Below are 23,076 nucleotides of genomic sequence, written 5' to 3'. Positions count from 1 at the left end.
TCATCTAAGACCAAGTGGGACACCTACAGAAGTTCAGTTTGGAAATTTCATCCAAATGCATATCAAAAAGTCCATAAAATCGACCATACATCATGTGGGCACCTGCAGAGACTTTTCAGATGCATATACCGAATGGAGAGTAAAGCATACAACCACTGAAGCCTCATTATTGCTTATTAATTTAGCATAAAAGATTGAACAGTTACATATTTTGGTGTTCACACTGTAATGAGTAGCTGTATAGAAATAATGTAGATCAATAACGGGCAAACAGGAACATTCCCATTATAATATTCATAGTGTCATAGTTTATACGGTTGATAAAAGACACTTGTCCATCAAGTTCAACCAAGGAAAGGGAAGGGATTGGATGAGGAAGGGATTTAGGGGAAACAATTCTATATAACATACCCATCAATGTTATTTAGGTGTAAAAAAGCATCTAGACCCTTCTTGAAGCTCTCCACTGTCCCTGCTGTGACCAGCGCATGAGGCAGGCTATTCCACAGATTGACAGTTCTCATAGTAAGAAAGTCCTGTCGCCTCTGCTGATTAAAGCTTGATTTCTCAAGACGGAGACAGTGCCCCCTCGTCTTTTGTTTTGTATTGTACTGTATTGACATATTATCTTACATTGAGTGTATCTGAGGTGTATATGGGTAGACTCACCCAACGATTTAGAAGAGGATTGTCTGGTGGACCTGGGCCAATAACTTTGATTGCATTGTAATAAGCCGGCTGGATTCCTGCAATGCCCATTGGTGGTGATAACACTGATTGACGCCCCTTTACCCCTTAGATGCTTTGGTCTGTACTGACTGCAGCATCGATTTGCCAAATATGTTGACACCCTTATTGGTTCCCTTGTAATGCATTGGGATAATAGCTTATACCTTTAGACAGATGAGGGTAAAATAGATAAAATACATAAAATAAATAAAAATCTGTCGTCTATGATTTGAGTCAACGGTCCAGAGCATATTGGTGACAAGAACAAAGAATCAGTGCAAAAAGATTCAAGAAAATTTCTAATTAAGTTATTACTCGTACAAGTAGAGTTTCCCCTTTAAATATTAATTTGGTTTTCATCTTGCGTTGATGAAGATTGCCGATGTGCCGATTCGCTTCGAGACATTGTTCTAAGACACGCAATCTGAAGAACATTGTAAGTATTTATTGACTGTGCCCCGCAGAGAATCAATCAGTAAATTACAGCGCGAGATGCAAGTAAGTAAATGAATTTCTTGATGTGAACATTATGCGAGGATTTAAGAATCCATTCTTGCCAAACTCAACTATGAGCGAAGAGCCCTCGATAACAAGAGCTCATCAAATATTTGTCTCTGCTACTGTAAAGATTGCAGGGGATGGGTGTAATAGAATGCTAATTACTTTGTAGGAGCCAAGGCTCAATATATACCAGACAATAAGGGTTAATATAACCCAAGAAGAAAAACTACAAGTGATTTGTATAGTAAGCTGTGAGCCTGAAATCCACTGAGCAGTCGGCACTGCCCTTAACACAATGGTCAAGCAAGACCAGGCAAAGAAAATAACAAAAGGGAAGGGGGGGGGTAGTTTAGGGAGACATTAGAATAGATGGCAAGACGGTATCGAATGTAAAACAAGAATTGGGGAGACTAACCAAGCAATAAAAAGCACAGTACCGTATTTTTTCAGACTATAAGTTGCACTAAAAATCCTTTGATTTTCTCAGAAATCAAAGGTGCACCTTATAGTCCAGTGCGCCTTATATATGAACCGTACTTAAAGACAACAGCTGCCTTGAACTGTGCACAGGTCTGCCGCCTGCTGGTCATTCATCCTTATAATCAGGTGCGCCTTATACTCCGGTGCGCCTTATATATGAACCTAGACGTTTTAGCAGGCATTTATTGGTGGTGCACCTTATACTTCAGTGCGCCTTATAGTCCAAAAAATACTGTAACATATAAAGACCAGCCTGAAAGCCCAGGAGGGGAGAAAGCATTGAAGAAATACAGGCGGACCCCTAGTTAAGAACACCTGACATACAAACGATCCTTAGTTACAAATGGACCTCTGGATGTTGGTAATTTACTGTATTTTAGCCCTAGGCTACAATAAACTGCTCTAACAGTTATCAAAGGTGTCTGTGGTTAAGCTTTATTGTTAATCCTGGTTCTTATGACATTTTTAAAATCCAATTGTCATAGAGACCAAAACAAATTCTGGCTGGAGCTACAATAATAAAATATACAGTTCTGACTTACATACAAATTCAACTTAAGAACAAACCTACAGACCCTATCTTGTACGCAACAGGGGGACTGCCTGTATACTGAAATACAGTTGGGGTTCAAACATAAAATAACAAACAAAAAATAGTAAAAATAAAATTTAAAAAACCCATTAAAATCCTAATTCGGTAAACACTTCTCCCCAAAAGCTAAACCATAAAAAAAAATTATCCCATTCGGTGAATGTTTTTAACATAGCAAAATGTCAAAATCAACTTTTTCACAAACCAGTAAAAAAAAAGTGATAAAACTTCAGGTGGTCAAAAGTATGAACAAGTTATGTGTTAGAATATGGAGAAACAGAGATATTTTTTTTCCCAAAGGATTTTCAAGTAAAACGTATTAAAGGCTACATAATTTTTGTATTTCTGTGATCATATTGGCCATTAAGAATAAAGTGGAGGTGTCATTTGGACAGCACACTGAAAGCTGAAAAAAATAAAAAATGCTAGAAAATGCCGCAACTTCTTTTTTGGAATTTTCGCAGAATTCCATTATTTCTTTTTCTACTTTAAAAATACATTATGAAGCAAACATTACTAAAACTAAAATGTTTAATTTGTCCTACTGTGTATTTTTTTTTACAGAAGGGAGAGTGTAAATGCAAACTTCAGGCCTTGGGAACCTGCCACTGCCGAAACCTGGAGGGGCTCTGACACCGCCTCTGGAGCACTTGAGATTAATTTACATATAAAATGTTTGCATTTTTAAGGTTTATTTTATTTTTGTTTTCCCAAGAGAGAGCGTGAACTTCAAGCAGAGGTTCTGCATCAGGCAGCCCCGTAGACGCTTCAGTAGGTATAATCCAAAGGGTAGTTTTCCTTTAAACCACGCCTACTATTGTAAAATGTATAAAATGCTGAAAAAACCAAACCGATAAACTTCTTGATACACGTTCATAATGATATGTTCACATACAGTCTTCTCTGCCTCATGGTTCTTTCTCACCCACAAGTCTGTCTTGTCACGTGACCAATGACATAACTAGAGGGGGCCAGTTCCTTTCTCTAATTAGGAAATGGAAAATGGAATGGGTTTAGCTACTGTCTCGATAAAGCATGTCACATAGTATTGTTTTTGAGAAGAGGAAGGGAGGAGGCTCCCATTTGTCTTCTTCATATGTTGTTGAAAGCTACCCTATTTCATCATAGTATCAGAAATATTATCACCACAAGTGGGTATACTCCCTAGACACATGTGGAATCACAGCAGAAATTGTTGTCTATTTGCCACTGAATATGAGAGTGGGTCTTGTGCTGGATTTTGAGACTGACAAACACTTTCAACTTCAATTGAAAACTGCACATTAACCGATTTTTGAAATACCGTAACCCAAAGTGGATCCCACCAAGAATTTATATCACAACTAAACTAAACCTCTGAATAGAACTTTGCTTAAATGAAATTGAATAGTACATACTAAACTACACTATGCTACACTAAATTACATGTTGCAATATAATTTATTAAGGAAAAGAAACTTCTCTGTTCCATTTTTCCTCCTTTCTTCTCATGCAGTGAGCAGTGTTTCTGCAAGCCTTATCAAGTCTGAGCACAGCAGACATATAAGGAGGGGAGGCTAAACATAACTCCTCATACACCTAATCTTCTAAATTGTGTGGTCGCACATCGACTGTGGGTGTGTTTGCTTCTCTGGATTAGGGTACCCAATCCAGTGTCAAATCTCAATAAATCCAAGCACTCCACTTATATTGTATGTAATGTACTATATATGACCCAGAGCTCTAGGCACTCTGTACTTAAATACTTAAACACTGCAATTAGGTAACTATGCTATAGTTTGTCTTTACCTATATACTTATGTACTACTATGGTCACCATTTTGTTCTACTCCTCATACACCTAGAGAACTTTCACTTCATAAATCAGCTCTGTAAGCAGTTAAACCACTACAAACTTTAGCAGCTTCTCCTTTTCTATTAGCTATCTGTGAGAGTTTGGGAAGGAAAACAGATTTTATACAATCTTCCAAAAAAAAGAAGAAATGCGGGTATTCTTTGAATAGATTATTTTGTACATGATTACTGCTGAAAGAGAAACCAAATTATTCATTACAATTCCAACTCTACAACTATCCCTGCATTTTTCAGATACACATTATGCCCCCTTCTTACTGATTATTCAATTGGGTTTCTATTCATGTCACATCACTGGGCACCTTATGTTCTGTGACCAGGGTGATGTCATCTAAGGTTCAATTAAATTTGCAATCTTTATCCCATGTATGTATCGAATCACATGAAATCACAGGAGTCTCCTTGAAAGATGGGAAGGAGTAGAAGTCCCTGGAGAATGGGGAGGAGAAGAAGGCCATGGCGATTTCATGTGATCAGATACATACATGGGGGACACATGGCAAAAGTAACTGGGTAAAGGACCTTAGATGACATCACCCTGGTCACATGACATGCTAAAAGAATGGTGTCCATTAGTTAATAAGGCTCTATGGGAACCTGTCACTAGGTGTATTTGGGAAAATGTGGTGACAGGTTCCCTTTAACCTGATCCTTGCAGTAAAGAGGACTACCAATATAAAGAGCAAATAGCAGATACTTTCTACAGTGTTGTAAGACCCTGATTAATCAGAGACTCCTGCAAACATATTGGTCTGGTACAGCTGCACTTAGTAGCCTGCAATTGCTGCATCAATATTCATTTTTCCAAGCCACCTGTATCTTGTGTGTACCCGCCAGCTTCTATTAGATTAAAGCTAATATAATCCCTTCAATGAATATTAACCAGAGCCGAGTAGCCGTCCAGCCTAATTTATGCGGTGCAGAAAATATGCCCCAAGTTCACGACAATAAATAAATTGATCAGACTCCGAATTGTTCTGGAAACACAAAGATTAAATATATTCAGCAGTGTTTTTAAGTGGCGCTGCCACGCACAAAGCCTGTAATTATGGTAAATTGCCTGAAATTAGACACAATAGAGAATAAATGACTCCTATTGACACAATCTTCTTTTGAACTTTTTTGATCAATAGTCTTTTTGAAGGATGAAGGAATAGTGTAGTAGGTGCAAAAGTGTACACTGAACCTAAATGGTGAAACACAGTTCTATATTATGGCACTATGAACACTGTCATACATACACATACATACAACATATACTCCAGGGCAGAAAAGCTTTACTCCATGCCATGTGATAGAACAGAGCAAGATCCAGACACACCAATTGTCACATTACAACCCTCGCCCTCGCCTTATATGCGAGCTGTATTAAACATTAATCCAAAAACTTATAGAGAAGTGCACAACAGGTTTACAGAACAAAACCTTAAAGGGGTTGGCCACCTATAGTTTCCTATAAGTCAGTGGTGGCGAACCTATGGCACAGGTGCCAGAGGTGGCTCTCAGAGCCTTTTCTGGGGGCACCCAGGTCTTCTCCCCAACACAGAGTTTGCCAGCTAGGACTCAAGGCTTTCTCCTGTGATACAATACAGCGCAGGACATGCCATGCTCAGAGCTATTTGGCTGCTAGGACTACAGGAGGAGCAAGAAGGCGTGGATAGAGATGGTTCATCATTGGAGCTTGTGCTCTGGGTCCCCTGATTCTGCCACTTCAGGGCACCATGGAGGGAAGCTACAATCCAAATTTCTCCATCATCTTTCTAATGTATTGGTGAACTCAGGACACCAATACGATTAAAACCTGTGATACAGCAGGGATCAATCAGTTACTGCTTAAATTGTCATTGGCACTTTGCGACATATACGTGGGTTTTGGTTGTAGCTTGGGCACTCTGTCTCCAAAAGGTCCGCCATCACGGCTACAAGTGGTGAACTTTCAATAGGATTTCCAGGCCCTATTCATTGGATAGGTCATTGGTAACTGATTAGGGAGGGTGCGACTCCCAGCGCCTGCACTGATCACCTGCGTGAATAGCAAGAAGCAGACTGCTCCATCCATAGTGTATCTGACTGCATGTATTGATTGCTCATTAGTAGTTAAATGGCCCAAAAAATCCCGGTATGGTTTCTCTTCTGCATTTGTCTTAGGAATTGATTTTCCGGCTTTTGTCTAATGAGATCTGAACACTTTTTGATGAGAAAATGAAGGATCGCAGCTAATACAGTTGTTAATATGTTAAAGGGGTATTCCCACTAAGACAAGATTCTTAACCTCTTAACAACCAGGCACTTTTTGGTTTTTACATTTTAATTTCTCACTCCCTACCTTCAAAAACCCATAACTTTTTTTATTTTTCCCTGCAGAGAGCTGTGTGAGGACGTTTTTCCGCGTAACAAATTGCGCTTTATAGTGACGGTATTTAATATTCCATGCCGTGTACTCAGAAGCTGGAAACAAATTTGTAATTTGTGAAATTGATTGAAAAAATGCACTGTGCTCCCCAAATAAAATGTCTACTTCATTTTTTTGGGCTGGTGCAATCAAGGGGATAACAAATTTATATAGGATTTATAATGTGTTCATACATTTGCAAAAATGAAAACCTCCTGTACAAAAAAACATCCTGCCATCTTCTAGTACGGAGTGTGTGGTGTCATTTTTTGTGACTTGATTACGTTTTTAATGCTACCATTTTTAGGACTGTATGGCCTATTACCGTATTTTTCAGACTATAAGGAGCACAAAAAATCCTTAGATTTTCTCAGAAAACAAAGGTGCGCCTGATATATGGTTGTACAGACAACAGCTGCCTTGAACTGTGCACAGGTCTGCCACCTGCTGGTCATTCATCCTCATAATCAGGTGCGCCTTATAATCCAGTGCGCCTTATATATGAACCTAGACATTTAGCAGGCATTTATTGATGGTGCGCCTTATACTCCGGTGCGCCTTATATATGAACCTAGACGTTTTAGCAGGCATTTATTGATGGTGCGCCTTATTAGTCCGAAAAATACTGTAATCACTTTTTATTGAATATTTTATATATTTTTCAAAATGGCAAAAAAGCATTGATCCTGGAAAATGGTGATGGATTGACACCATACATATTCATAACATATTTTGGAAAGGAATATGTACTCAATATTCTACTCAAGAAAACTGCTTCTAAGCTACTACTTTTGGGCAGCACGTCAATAAACCTGTTTTTAAATAATAATAATTCCCTCATTTATATAGCGCCTACATATTACACGGCGCTGCACAGAGCTTGCCAAACCAGTCACTGTCCCCAATGGGGCTCACAATCTATTCAACCTACCAGTATCTTTCAAAGTGTGGGAGGAAACTGGAGGACCCGGAGGAAACCCACGCAAACACGGAGAGAACATAAAAACTTTTTGCAGATGTTGACCTGGATGGGAGGTGAACCAAGGACCCCAGTGCTGCAAGGCTGCAGTGCTAACCCTTGTGTTGTTTCTCCTAATCCTAGCCAAAAATTATGTTCCCTCAGCCATAAATAATGTCCTCTTTCCGAAATAGGCTAAAAACCTAATCTGGAAAAAAAAAAGTCTCTCCTTTCCTTAGTGATGTTTTCTACGTTATTAGATGGTATTTTTAATTCCAACCTCCAAAATTGCCTTTTTATAAGATCAGATTGTCCACATCCACCCTGGGAGCTATGAAGGCACGCTTCGCCTCCGCTATACTTTCCATTAAGTTTCAAGGAGGTAAACATTAAGTCATAAAACAGTTATAATAATATGGCAAAAGATGCAAATGGAAATGAAATAGATGGCACATAAACTTGGAACAAATAGACCAAAAGCTGTTTTCAGAGCCGCATCATTACAGCACATTTATGTTTTTGGAAATAGAAGTTATACCAAAGAGTGAAGTGCTCTTATCTCAGGGTCAGAGTTACGCTCCGCAGAATGGAACGGAGGTGCGGGCGAAATGCTAATCCTAAAGTGAAGGATGAGGTTTTGTAACAGTTTCTACCTTGTATCTATCTTGTCCAATTAAAATATGACTTTTCATATTGAATAAAACATATGACCTTCAGCATCACGTCTTAAAAATACTTGTACTTCAGAGAGATACATTAATATCCATCTGTGAACTTTAAAGGTAAGATAATTTACAGACCCGTCAAGGTGATATACATGCAAAAAGATTTTCACACTTTGTGGTCGGCTACGTTCAAAAACATCCACAAGCAGCGATGGGTGGAGGAAACATTTGTGCATTAACGGAAACATAAAGAGTATTGGTATTTCCTGCATATTATATATATGTTCACAGGTAGTGGATAGATCTCCTGAGGTGACCGATGCTCCAGCACCACCCTACTGTGTCCACCTGGTAATTGCATGTACTATATACAGGCCCTACTTAAGGACCCCTCTGACCTCTGGTGAAGTCTCTGGATGTTACTATAGTCCCAGGCTGCAATGATCAGCTGTAAGGTGTCTGTAATGAAGATTTATGGATAATCCTTGGTCCCATTACAGCAAAAAAATTTGAAACTCCAATTGTCACTGGGGCAAAATTTTTTGTCTGGATCTACAATTATAAAATATACAAATTTAATTTGAGAACAAAACCATGGAACCTATCTTATACATGACCCAGGGACTGCCTGTACATCTGTGGTATGATGCCATTTGTTGTTGATGCCCCCATTTAAGCCTGCATTTGGTAATGTGTTGGTCTTCATCTCTTGCCACTCTACCGCTGCAGGAAGTCAATTACGATTCAAGACAATCGGCTTTTATTTAATCCCAGCCCGTTTGCTCATTTATTTACTCCCCAAAGTAGATGAGTGGGTCTGGCCTTGTCTAGCTACTCAGATTCATTACTCCTGATCCTGTGCACTGGCTATTACAGAATATAATCCCCGAGTACCAAGCTTCAGTCCTGACCTCCTTCTAAACAAGTCCTAGTCCTATAAACATGTTACATTCTTGTTTCCATCCAGTTCTCTTGGCTCCATTACTAGCGTCTGTCCCTAGTACTACAGTCTCCGACCCACCTCCTCTATGTGCAGGTGGCAGTGTCACCTTATCTGGAGAAGAACGTGAGCCGTCTGGGAAGACTGAACCTGTAATAGGCAGCCGCATGGTGGGAAGAAATCAACTGTGGGATCAATCATGAGAAAATGGAAGACACACAAGACCACTGATAATCTCCCTCCATCAGGGGCTCCTCGCTAGATCTCACCCTGTGGGGTCAAAATGATCACAAGAACGATGAGCAGAACCACAGAACCAGAAATGGGGGGTCCCATAGTGTAGGACCTGCAGAAAGCTGGGACCAATGTAACAAAGGCTACTGTCAGTAACACACTACACCACCAGGGACTCAGATCCTGCAGTGCCAGACGTGTCCCCCTGCATAAGCCCGTACATATCCGGCCCGGCTGAAGAGCATTTGGATGTTCCAGAAGAGTATTGGGAGAATATCATATAATCTGATGAAAGCAAAGTAGAACTGTTTGGTAGAAACACAACTCGGGTTGTTTGGAGGAGAGTGACCGCTGAGTAGCATCCAAAAAACCTACTGAGAAGCATGAAGGGGGGAATATCATGACAAGGGACTGTTTCTCTGCAAAGGGACCAGGAAGACTGATTATATTCACTAACTACTGTATTCTGCTCAAGATTTTGGTGTAGAATCTGCACTACTATGGTGGTCCCTATATTTTGTATGTATGGCAAAGCTATCGTGATAGATGAGGGCCTACTGGAGAATTTCGGTTGACAAGGATTCTTGAAAGTGAACACCAAGTTTCCATAGCTTCCAGATACCAGATCTCTAGATAAAAACAAGTCACCAAAGTGATATAGGCAACAATCCAAAAATATTCCAGAAACGGCAACAATGGAAAAGCTAGATTTTATTAACAGGTCGTCTTTAAAAAGAAGATCTACTCTATGAAGACAGGTATATACTCTATGAAGACAGGTATATACTCTATGAAGACAGGTATATACTCGATGAAGACAGGTATATACTCAATGAAGACAGGTATATACTCAATGAAGACAGGTATATACTCGATGAAGACAGGTATATACTCTATGAAGACAGGTATATACTCCATGAAGACAGGTATATACTCGATGAAGACAGGTATATACTAGATGAAGACAGGTATATACTCCATGAAGACAGGTATATACTCTATGAAGACAGGTATATACTCCATGAAGACAGGTATATACTCGATGAAGACAGGTATATACTAGATGAAGACAGGTATATACTCGATGAAGACAGGTATATACTCTATGAAGACAGGTATATACTCCATGAAGACAGGTATATACTCGATGAAGACAGGTATATACTAGATGAAGACAGGTATATACTCGATGAAGACAGGTATAAACTCTATGAAGACAGGTATATACTCGATGAAGACAGGTATATACTCAATGAAGACAGGTATATACTCAATGAAGACAGGTATATACTCTATGAAGACAGGTATATACTCCATGAAGACAGGTATATACTCCATGAAGACAGGTATATACTAGATGAAGACAGGTATATACTCCATGAAGACAGGTATATACTCTATGAAGACAGGTATATACTCCATGAAGACAGGTATATACTCCATGAAGACAGGTATATACTCCATGAAGACAGGTATATACTAGATGAAGACAGGTATATACTCCATGAAGACAGGTATATACTCTATGAAGACAGGTATATACTAGATGAAGACAGGTATAAACTCTATGAAGACAGGTATATACTCGATGAAGACAGGTATATACTCGATGAAGACAGGTATATACTCGATGAAGACAGGTATATACTCTATGAAGACAGGTATATACTCCATGAAGATTGGTATATACTCCATGAAGACAGGTATATACTAGATGAAGACAGGTATATACTAGATGAAGACAGGTATATACTCGATGAAGACAGGTATATACTAGATGAAGACAGGTATAAACTCTATGAAGACAGGTATATACTCGATGAAGACAGGTATATACTCGATGAAGACAGGTATATACTCTATGAAGACAGGTATATACTCCATGAAGACAGGTATAAACTCTATGAAGACAGGTATATACTCGATGAAGACAGGTATATACTCCATGAAGACAGGTATATACTAGATGAAGACAGGTATAAACTCTATGAAGACAGGTATATACTCGATGAAGACAGGTATATACTCGATGAAGACAGGTATATACTCGATGAAGACAGGTATATACTCGATGAAGACAGGTATATACTCGATGAAGACAGGTATATACTCGATGAAGACAGGTATATACTCCATGAAGACAGGTATATACTTGATGAAGACAGGTATATACTCTATAAAGACAGGTATATACTCGATGAAGACAGGTATATACTCGATGAAGACAGGTATATACTCGATGAAGACAGGTATATACTCTATAAAGACAGGTATATACTCGATGAAGACAGGTATATACTCGATGAAGACAGGTATAAACTCTATGAAGACAGGTATAAACTCGATGAAGACAGGTATATACTCGATGAAGACAGGTATATACTCTATGAAGACGGGTATATACTCTATGAAGACGGGTATATATTCTATGAAGACGGGTATATACTCGATGAAGACGGGTATATACTCGATGAAGACAGGTATATACTCTATGAAGACAGGTATATACAGATTATATAAATCAAATACAAAACCGGGATGGTGTGGTGATGGCAGCAGGCAATTCCTGATAAGCCTTGAACACTATGGCTGGGGAAATCTAATACAGTACATTATACCAGGCACTACGGCGTTCTGATGAAAACCACTGGACCAGAACTTTTTTGCTCCCTTACAAATGATTATGCAGTCCATTCCGCGAAGGTAAAACTACAGCGGCTTGTCCAGGTTAACATGTGAAGGAATAGGTTGGCTGTAGTGAAGGGGATTTCATGTAACGCTGTATATTTAAGGCTGACAAATGTAATTTTACTCTGTTCCGCTTTTCAATAATTGACACTCGAGTCACTTGAAGAACCAAAGAACCTGTCGGCTTCCCACCGCTTGCAAAGCCATTAACAAGGCAAATCAAGAACTGCAAACCAGGGATTAGTCCACATACCTATATGAATAAGTGGGGGGGCGGGGGCTACTTACACCATAGAACATTCTTCCTACACGTTCCATGTAAATGTGTAATAACCACAAAACAAGGAGCAGCTCCAATAATAACAAGCAAATACATGAAATTTATGTGTATTCTCTCAGCATTAGGATAAGAACCAGAGGCATCGGGGAAGATATGTCATCCCTTTCTGATCGGCAGGGGTCCAAGCACTGGAGCTGGCACCAAGGATACAGATGCATGCAGCTAATAGGCTTTTTATGGTTTATTTGTATGTTATTGCTTTTTTTTATTACAGAATGTTCCTTGAAAGGTCAGAAATGACTTGTGTGGGACGTTGTATATGTATTATCCTACAACAGCCCTTCGCTGTGACATCTGTGACAAACAGAACTGTGAGATCCAGCAGCTGTCACATCACTTACCTCATCACTGACCTATTGTGGGTTTCTCATAATTGTAGGTGCTGTGTGTACTGCATACGGATGGGGCAGAACGGTGGCTGAGTGAGTAGCATTTCTGCCTTGCAGCGCTGGGGTACAGGGTCCCATTCCCATCCAGGTCAACATCTGCAAAGAGTTTGTATGTTCTCTCCGTGTTTGCGTGGGTTTCCTCCAGGTCCTCCAGTTTCCCCCCACAGTCCAAAACATACTGGTAGGTTGTTTAGATTGTGAGCCCCATTGGGGACAGGGACCAATTTGGCAAGCTCTGTGTAGAGCTGCGTAATATGTAAGCGCTATATAAATAAAGAATTATTATTATTATTATTGTAGGGATAGATGGTCTGTACCTGCACTATTCTCAATGTCCCCTGTGACCCTGATAGTTAAGCTTTAATCCAGTTGTTTTGACCATACAAAGCTGCAGGCAGTGTTAGGTTTTGCCCATGGAGTGCTTTGTGTGTGGTCTTAGTAGCTGTGAAAAATGTATTTATATTCCATGATTGTAGCTGAACTTTAAACTCACTAGTGCACTGGTGTGTGATATCTCTTCACTGTACGCCCCCTCCTGCTCTGAGTAAGAGCAGTAGCAGGGTTCTGTTTGAATAATACAATTAGGGGCTGGGGAGCAATGTGAATGCAGAGATCAAAGAACACAGCAGTGTGAGAATAGGTCCAGCTACAATCCTGGAATATAAATGCATTTTTCACAATCCTGCTGCTTCTAACAATACACATAAAATGTTACCTAGATCTCTAGAGAAAACAACAAACCCTGTCTACAGCTTTCTATAGTCAGAATTGCTGGTAGATTTCCATTTCTATCATCCATAATGGACTGTACCGTGGTTCTGCATCCACATAGCAGCCTTTTACTTAGTGACCTCTGTGTCTACGGTGAAACAACCCATTTAGGCTACTCTCAAGTGAATGTGGCTTATTATCTGCTGTGCCAAGGATGAGCCCCCATGTGATCCGTTCTCTTCGTTCCTTTCCTTCAATGGGTTCTGTGAAAGTGGAGCTGTATGTCCGATCTGCTAATAACGGAGCATGCTATTTTGTTTTTGTGATCATAGAAAGCATGCAGCTGAAAAATAGGGTCATGTGCTTGTAGCCTTACAGAGAGAGATTGGTAATAAATTGCATTTCCTAAATATTAATATTTACCCCTTAATGACCAAAGCTGTTTGACCCTAAAGGGTTTCTTTTCTCTATTGTCTTGTCTGTTCTTCCTCACTGACTAAGACTCATGACACAGACTGAAGCGGAGGAGGTGACAGATGGAATTAGGAAACTTTACACATGATGGTAAACACCTAGGAGGGAAATGAACTATAGCGTGAAATAATGAGGACAATCACTGCTAAAATAAAGTGACCCTGCAATGAGCTAAATAATGGGATACAAGCTGTGACCCTTCTACGACATCAGGACTGCAGGAAACTGACAAGAACCCGATGCAAAATGCTATGAGAAAGCAAAAGGCTTCATGCACAGTCATAGCCACATGGAGGCCCAGCAGTCTTTCCCACCAGCCTATGGTCCTCCATGTGTCCTGATAGAACAGGTTCTCCTGACCACTTAAAAAAATCACTGCTTGCCTGCATGGACTGCATGATGCTTTGATTTCATGTGGTATATTATGCTGTGATCTCATGAGATATATGCTTGGTATAAAGTTTTCTACTGTTAGGAGGCTAAAGGACCTGCAATGATGTCACTATGGTCACACAACATTACTGCTGCATGCAGAGAAAGCATGGGAAGGAACTGCTTGATTAAGCCGAGAACTTGTTATAGTAAAACTTGGATAATAGGTAAATAAAACTGAATACATGGGATGTGAACTGATGTGAACAATTTTTAGCTAAAAGACGGGGGCATTTAGTTACTAGGGCTCTATAGGAACTTGCCACCAGCTGTACAGGTGGTGACCTACTTAAGGACACCCGACTTACAGACAACCCATAGTTACAGACGGACCCCCCTGCCCACTGTGACCTATGGTGAAGCTCTCTGGATGCTTTACTATAGCCCCAGACTGCAATGATCAGCTGTAAGGTGTCTGTAATGAAGCTTTATTGATAATCCTTGGTCCAATTACAGCAAAAATTTTGAAACTCCGATTGTCCCTGGGACATAAGAAAAAAATTGTCTAGAACTTCAATTATAAAATATACAGTCTCGACTTACATACAAATTCAACTTAAGAACAAACCTCCGGACCCTATCTTGTATGTAACCCGGGGACTGTCTGTATTTGGGAAAAATGTGGTGACAGGTTCCTTTAAAGGTACATGTCCCTTTTTTGTCAGATGCATAACAAATTGAGCAAAACTTTGCAAGTTTTCGCAGCCAATTACAATCATAGGCTCCAATGTCGCACGCACCACCTCCAGCACCAACCAAAGCCACCACCAGGCAGATTATTGGCAACAGGCTGCTTTGGGTCATTTAACTGGGCGCAACAGAGCGCCAATACCTAGCAGCTAAGAGCGCCAGTACCTAGCAACTCAGAGCACCAGTACCTAGCAGTTAAGAGCGCCAGTACCTAGCAGCTCAGAGCGCCAGTATCTAGCAGCTAAGAGCACCAGTACCTAGCAGTTCAGAGCGCCAGTACCTAGCAGCTCAGAGCACCAGTACCTAGCAGTTAAGAGCACCAGTACATAGCAGTTAAGAGCACCAGTACCTAGCAGCTAAGAGCGCCAGTACCTAGCTGCTCAGAGCACCACTACCTACCAGCTCAGAGAGCCAGTATCTAGCAGCTAAGAGCACCAGTACCTAGCAGCTAAGAGCGCCAGTACCTAGCTGCTCAAAGCGCCAGTACCTAGCAGCTCAGAGAGCCAGTATCTAGCAGCTAAGAGCACCAGTACCTAGCAGTTAAGAGCACCAGTACCTAGCAGCTCAGAGCGCCAGTACCTAGCAGCTCAGAGAGCCAGTATCTAGCAGCTCAGAGCGCCAGTATCTAGCAGCTCAGAGCGCCAGTATCTAGTAGCTCAGAGCGCCAGTATCTAGCAGCTAAGAGCACAGTACCTAGCAGTTAAGAGCGACAGTACCTAGCAGCTCGGAGCACCAGTACCTAGCAGCTCAGAGCGGCAGTATCTAGCAGCTCAGAGCGCCAGTATCTAGCAGCTCAGAGCGCCAGTATCTAGTAGCTCAGAGCGCCAGTATCTAGCAGCTCAGAGAGCCAGTATCTAGCAGCTCAGAGAGCCAGTATCTAGCAGCTCAGAGCGCCAGTATCTAGCAGCTCAGAGCGCCAGTATCTAGTAGCTCAGAGCGCCAGTATCTAGCAGCTAAGAGCACCAGTACCTAGCAGTTAAGAGCGCCAGTACCTAGCAGCTCGGAGCACCAGTACCTAGCAGCTCAGAGCGGCAGTATCTAGCAGCTCAGAGCGCCAGTATCTAGCAGCTCAGAGCGCCAGTATCTAGCAGCTCAGAGCGCCAGTATCTAGCAGCTCAGAGCGCCAGTATCTAGCAGCTCAGAGCGCCAGTATCTAGCAGCTAAGAGCGCTAGTACCTAGCAGCTAAGAGTGCCAGTACCTAGCAGCTCAGAGCGCCAGTACCTAGCAGCTCAGAGCACCTGTACCTAGCAGCTCAGAGTGCCAGAATCGAGGAGCTAAGAGCACCAAAACCTAGCAGCTAAGAGCACCTGTACCTAGCAGCTCAGAGCGCCAGAATCTAGCAGCTCAGAGCTCCAGTACCTAACAGCTCAGAGCGCCAGTATCTAGCAGCTCAGAGCGCCAGTATCTAGCAGCTCAGAGCACCAGTATCTAGCAGCTAAGAGCACCAGTACCTAGCAGTTAAGAGCACCAGTACCTAGCAGCTCAGAGCACCAGTACCTAGCAGCTCAGAGAGCCAGTATCTAGCAGCTCAGAGCACCAGTATCTAGCAGCTCAGAGCACCAGTATCTAGCAGCTCTGAGCGCCAGTATCTGGCAGCTCAGAGCGCAAGTATCTAGCAGCTCAGAGCGCCAGTATCTAGCAGCTAAGAGCACCAGTACCTAGCAGTTAAAAGCGCCAGTACCTAGCAGCTCAGAGCGCCAGTACCTAGCAGCTAAGAGCCCCAGTACCTAGCGCTCAGAGCGCCAGTATCTAGCAGCTAAGAGCACCTGTACCTAGCAGCTCAGAGCGCCAGTATCTAGCAGCTAAGAGCACCAGTACCTAGCAGCTAAGAGCACCAGTACCTAGCAGTTACGAGCACCAGTACCTAGCAGTTACGAGCGCCAGTACCTAGCAGTTAAGAGCGCCAGTACCTAGCAGCTAAGAGCGCCAGTACCTAGCAGCTCAGAGTGCCAGTACCTAGAAGCTCAGAGTGCCAGTACCTAGCAGCTCAGAGCACCAGTACCTAGCAGTTAAGAGCACCAGTACCTAGCAGCTAAAAGTGCCAGTACCTAGCAGCTAAGAGCACCAGTACCTAGCAGCCTAGAGCGCCAGTACCTAGCAGCTAAGAGCCCCAGTACCTAGCAGCTAAGAGCAGCAGTACCTAGCAGCTCAGAGCGCCAGTACCTAGCAGCTAAGAGTGCCAGTAAGTTAGTGAACCCCAGCAATGCAGCCAACAGTGTCTTTGTAACTCTGTAACTGTGTTTGTAGCCTGTGTCTCATTGTTAGTAATCGGCGCTCGTTAACCTGTCCCCCAACCGTGTGTAGCCAGAGAGTGTGTGATGTGTATGTATTGTACGTTAAACATTTATTATGCCTCCAAGCTATGTATGTGATTTGTGTTACCAGTAACTTTAAGTAATAAAGCAATAGCAAGCATGCTTGTATCTGTGTTGCAACATTGCTCGTAATTGTATTGTACTTCATTCTGCGTATATGATGTATCGTATCTGTATTAACAAGGCTATGCCTGAGATCTATGTACCAAAGAATTCACACCTGGGGATACATAAAGTTGTATTGCATTGTAACATCTATTATCTCATATGAGTTAAGTTAGTTAACCTGCATTTATTTTTCCTATAGGAGCCATGCGTGATCCCTAAGGCTGCCAAGTAAGAGTTCTCCTTACGGAGACTTTGCCAATTAAGGCCACCTTGCAGTTGTGTGGAGACTTATAGCCACTGACACGCCACTGGGGGATTATGGGAAATGTGCAAATACATTTTCCAGGATGCTCTCTTGGCAGCCCCATAACATCAAGCATGATTTTTAAGAAGCCTTACGACATGATGTGGGATTAAACCCAAACCAGTATATCTTTTCCAGAAGGAACAGATTCTGGACTGTAGACAGCGCTGTTTCAATGTCTTTGCATATAGTCCTGAATGGTGTGTTCCAAAATTATCAAAATATAATTACATTGAAAAAAAAACATGGTTAATGTTTAAATAATTAATGATCCATTAAACAAAAGTTCAAAAGTTAGAAAAAAGATATATTTCTTTCTTTCTACTTTGGCCATGTACACCACACAACTTCACAGCAGCAGGTGGCTGGTGAAAAATGGATGACTATAATCAAGAAAGACAAATATGTCGGAGATGTCATAATCAAATCTCCAGAAAATCCTAAAAAAATTAAAAAGTACCACATACGGGCGGAAAAGTATTTTGTTTTATACATGTTATAGCTCCCAGATATGTACATGGGCAGACATGTATGTACATCCACCAACTACACCCACTGAAACAAAAAATTGCATGTAGCAACAAATAACGGCTAAATACAGGCGGTCCCCTACTTACAGACGACCCCTAATTACAAACGGACCTCTGGATGTTGGTACTTTACTGTACTTTATTCCTAGGCTACAATGATCAGCTATAACAGTTATCACAGGTGTCTGTAATGAAGATTTAGTGTTAATATTGATTCTTATGACAACCCAACATTTTTAAAACCCAATTGTCACAGAGACCAAAAAAGTTCTGGCTGGGATTACAATTATAAAGTGAATCGATGTAACAATGCTGTGTGTTTGTGTGTGTGTGTGAAACAATGGATGTAATTGTGCTGTGGGTGGGTCAGTGTATGGATGTAGCAAAACTGTGTGAGAGTATGGATGCAGTAAACCAGCGTGTGAGTGTACGGATGTAGCAAAACTGTGCTTGAGTGTATGGATGTAGTAGAGCTGTGTCTAATTGTATGGATGTAGCAATGCTGTGAGTGTTTAGATGTAGCAATGCTGTGAGTGTATGGATGTAAGAAACCTGTGTATGAGATCATATGTTACCAAGAGGGAATTTTTAATTGGTGTAAAATCTATAAATCTATTTTTCGTGTTTTTTTTTTGGATTACTAATTATGGCGTGCGTCTTATAGTCTGAAAAATAAGGAAGTTTTCAACTAGTTCAAAAATTCATGCTTCTTGAACAGAGGTGTTGAGTGGAGGATATCTTTGCAGACTTAGTTGATTTATACACGGAGGTCAGGTCAAGCAGCCGCTCCACATTATATTCTCAGCTTTTCCATATTTATCACAACGAGCAAAAAATTGCATATAACAACGCATAATGGCTGAATATATGCCAAGAATATACCATTTCTGAGCAAACACCCTTGGTTCCACTTGGCATGTCAACAACATAGGAAGGGTTTGGGTAGAATAAAAACACTATGCAGTCTTCTCTTACCTGTTGTCTGTGGGCAGCAAAGAAACTAAAGCAAGAGCCGAGAGCTTCCTCCTCTCCGGTTGTGTTATGTTGTCCATCCTATCCACCCACATTTCAATGACATTTCCGAGAACCTGGTCGGCCTGCAAAAGGTAATGGTGTTTGCCAAGTTTCTTATGATAAAAAAAATATAAAAATAAAATATAATATATAAAAATACATAAAACATAAATATAACAAAATTCTGCGGGAAGAACAGATTGTGTTGGCGGATCCACCGTGGTTACATGGAGGCCGCCAACGTCTGATTAGAAGCGGCAGTATTTCCTCATAAAATAGGTACAAAGTGTTTTCTATCGCAGTCTTGGGGGCTTTCACTTTGTAATTACTTTACTTTAACTGAATGCAAACAAAACCTAATTTCCCTGAATGCTACATTGCACTTATAGGACTTTCCTTGAGGCGCAACCTGATAATTTGTCATGTAAACCAGAGACTGTAACCTCATTGCTTGCGAGTCTCTGTAGAACCCACAGCAATTATATCACACTTCTACAGAAAAGACATGTAAGGTCCATGTACAATGCATCTACTACATCTCTCACCGGAACCCAAGGAGACCCAAAATTAGTCGTATAACTCATGTTCACATCAACACTTCATTTATTGGGAATTCTGTAAGATTTTCCCATGATATACGGTGTGACTGTCGGACAACCCAACGGATTCGGAGAAACCGCGGAATTTAAAAAAGGATTTGTGTTGCAAGATCAGCACTCAAATGCACCAGGAAGAAGCAGGTGAACTCTGCTGGAACACAGGTGTATCGCGCCGGACCTGAATCCTCATCGAACAACACACCGCGATATCTCAACAGGACCGGGTAAGTTAATGTGCCCCAATGTGTATTGCATATATTTTGTGTAATGTAATATTATATCTGTATATGTCCCCTATGATATGTAAAGAGCTACGGAATTTGATGGCGCTACATAAATAAAGATTATTATTATTATTTTGAGAGCAAAAATGAAAGTATGGTGGTGGGGGTTTGTAAAGGAGGAATTATAGGGGTGGGCTACAGAAAAGAAGGCTTTGCATAGTATGGGGGCTGCAGAAGGAAATGGGGAATTATATAGGACGGGGGCTGCAAAAAGAAAGCAGGCATTATATAGGATGGGGGAAGTAGATTTAAAGGGGGCATTATGTACCATGGGGGCTTCAGGAGGAAGGAGGCATTATATAGGTTGAGTGCTGCAGAAGGAAAAGAGGCATTATATAAGATGGGGCTGCAGAAGGGAAGGAGGCATTACATAGGATGGAGGTGGCTGCGGAAGGACAGGAGGCATTATATAGGATGGGGGCTACAAAAGGAAAGGAGGCATTATATAGGATGGGGGCTGTAGAAGGAAAGGAGGCATTATATAGGATGGAGGCGGCTGCAGAAGGACAGGAGGCATTATATAGGATGGGGGCTGCAAAAGGAAAGGAGGAATCATATAGGATGGGGGCTGTAGAAGGAAAGGAGGTATCATATAGGATGGGGGCTGTAGAAGGAAAGGAGGTATCATATAGGATGGGGGCTGTAGAAGGAAAGGAGGCATCATATAGGATGGGGGCTGTAGAAGGAAAGGAGGCATCATATAGGATGGGAGCTGTAGAAGGAAAGGAGGCATCATATAGGATGGTGGCTGTAGAAGGAAAGAAGGCATCATATAGGATGGGGGCTGTAGAAGGAAAGGAGGCATCATATAGGATGGGGGCTGTAGAAGGAAAGGAGGCATCATATAGGATGGTGGCTGTAGAAGGAAAAAAGGCATCATATAGGATGGGGGCTGTAGAAGGAAAGGAGGCATCATATAGGATGGGGGCTGTAGAAGGAAAGAAGGCATCATATAGGATGGGGGCTGTAGAAGGAAAGAAGGCATCATATAGGATGGGGGCTGTAGAAGGAAAGGAGGCATCATATAGGATGGGGGCTGTAGAAGGAAAGAAGGCATTATATAGTATGGAGGCTGCAGAAGGACAGGAGGCATCATATAGGATGGGGGCTACAGAAAATGAGGCATTATATAGTATGGAGGCCGCAGAGGGAAAGGTGGCATTTTATAGAATTCACAAAGATTGTACCAAGACCGCCATGAGTTGTCACTTCTACATCCCATACTCACCTCTTGACTGCATTCCTGGGCCATCTGATTTAATAATGAAGAAAAGCAGGCTTGGTTTTGTAGAATGACCCGTCCAAGGACACCGAGGTATGTGGACATAACAACTGGATACCTCTACAAGATCATCAAAACGTGAAAATTAGCAAAGCAAGTCTAGAAAGTAAAAACCTTTGTCCTGCTTATATTATTTAGTCACCATATATCGTATCATACATCATGGATAATATGTTACACCAACATCAGATTACCTCTCCAGCCAGAACGCCCCTGAAGACTGGTGGCAGCATGGCATGAAATATCTGAGGGCCAACATCTGGATTCACCATGAGGACATTCTCCACAACCTAAAATAGAGACAGGATTTCTATTTAGCATTGCTACAAAACACTATGAAGGGGACATAGAATGGAATAAATGTAAGTGTATCAATTGTCACAATACAATAATCAGTTACACAACATGTTGTAACCAGTAACTGCCAAATACTGGAAACCCCAATGTTTCAATGGCGGCTGATGATAAATCTGGTGCATGTTTCCAGTCCAAGAAGGTTTAAGCCATCTATTAGTTCTTCCCTTTGCAAAGTCCATCCCTTTGTTAGACACATGTATCATTGTATTTATGGTGCCACTTTTCAAAGTTGTCTTCTGTCATTCTAAGATGCATAAGAACATATGTTTTTTTGGTATGAGTTGCGCGTTTTTTATTACATTTTTTGTGACTTAGTGGTCACAGTTTAAAATGTTTTGGAAGTAAGAATGGGTACTTCGATTTGCTCCAAAAAGTCTCTAATTTGCTCAAAAATAAGGGGTGAAGAAGGTGCAAAATCAAAGAAAACATCTGTAAAACATTATTACATTATGATACATTAGGAACAATGCAAAAGACACATACACCGGCAGTTTCCTTAACACCCTAGCGTAGGTGCAAAAAAACCCCCTCCAAATACTCCTAAAAATGTGCAAAATGTCCCCCATGGAGTAAAAAAAGGGCCTAAACAATTAATCAAAGTTGTTTAAGGCATGTACACAAGTTTTCAGGATTAATTTTCATAGTAAATTTGGCCAAATGCTATATTTATAAGGGCTGGGATATATCAAAACTTAGTTTTTGATTCTGACCACACGGGCAGAAGAAGGAGCTTAGCTTTAGAAGAAGGAGCCATAGAATTAATTACGTGCGGTGGAATATTTTGTCTACTGTGGCACAGAGGTTGCACCCAAGCCCAGGAGTCTTAAGGGGATTGTAAGTTTTGTTCAGGGGCTTAGCCTGGACACATATGGGTTTCCACTGAAACAATGCGATTGGGAATGAGTAACACGTGTTTTACATTGTTTACATGGGTATGAGAACGTGAGAATGACACTCGACTGTTACTCGGAACAAGCACGTTGTTTTTGTACTGTTTGTATGCAAAACATTTCATGCCGTGTCCCAATGGCTTGCATTTCAGTGGCACCAGGGAGCCGACCAAGCTCCTCCCTGTTTTGCGGTTGAATTGCATTTCCAACATGTAAACGACGCCTTAAAGTTTGGGACCTAAAATAGATCTTGCATTACTTAAATGACAGTGGTACTTATTCCATTCCTAATTCGAAAAAGCAATGGCATGTGTTTCTATAAA

The 23,076-nt window shown here is 41.2% G+C and overlaps 1 protein-coding gene across 2 annotated transcripts in view; it reads right to left on the bottom strand.

Annotated features, from left to right (window-relative positions):
• The window catches only part of IPO11 (importin 11), a 315,892-nt gene that overhangs the window by 97,175 nt on the left and 195,641 nt on the right, over positions 1 to 23,076 (bottom strand). For both annotated transcript variants that reach the window (XM_072136983.1, XM_072136974.1), the window contains exons 25-27: positions 21,701 to 21,796; positions 21,453 to 21,566; positions 19,303 to 19,424 (exon numbers count right to left, since the gene is read on the bottom strand). In XM_072136983.1, coding sequence (XP_071993084.1) covers positions 19,303 to 19,424; positions 21,453 to 21,566; positions 21,701 to 21,796 — 332 coding nt within the window. The remainder of the gene's footprint in view (positions 1 to 19,302; positions 19,425 to 21,452; positions 21,567 to 21,700; positions 21,797 to 23,076) is intronic.

This window comes from Engystomops pustulosus, chromosome 1 (assembly GCF_040894005.1).
Source record: "Engystomops pustulosus chromosome 1, aEngPut4.maternal, whole genome shotgun sequence".
Taxonomy (NCBI): Eukaryota; Metazoa; Chordata; class Amphibia; order Anura; family Leptodactylidae; genus Engystomops; species Engystomops pustulosus.
Note: the sequence above shows the minus strand (reverse complement) of the source record. Positions and strands in the feature narration are given on the sequence as shown.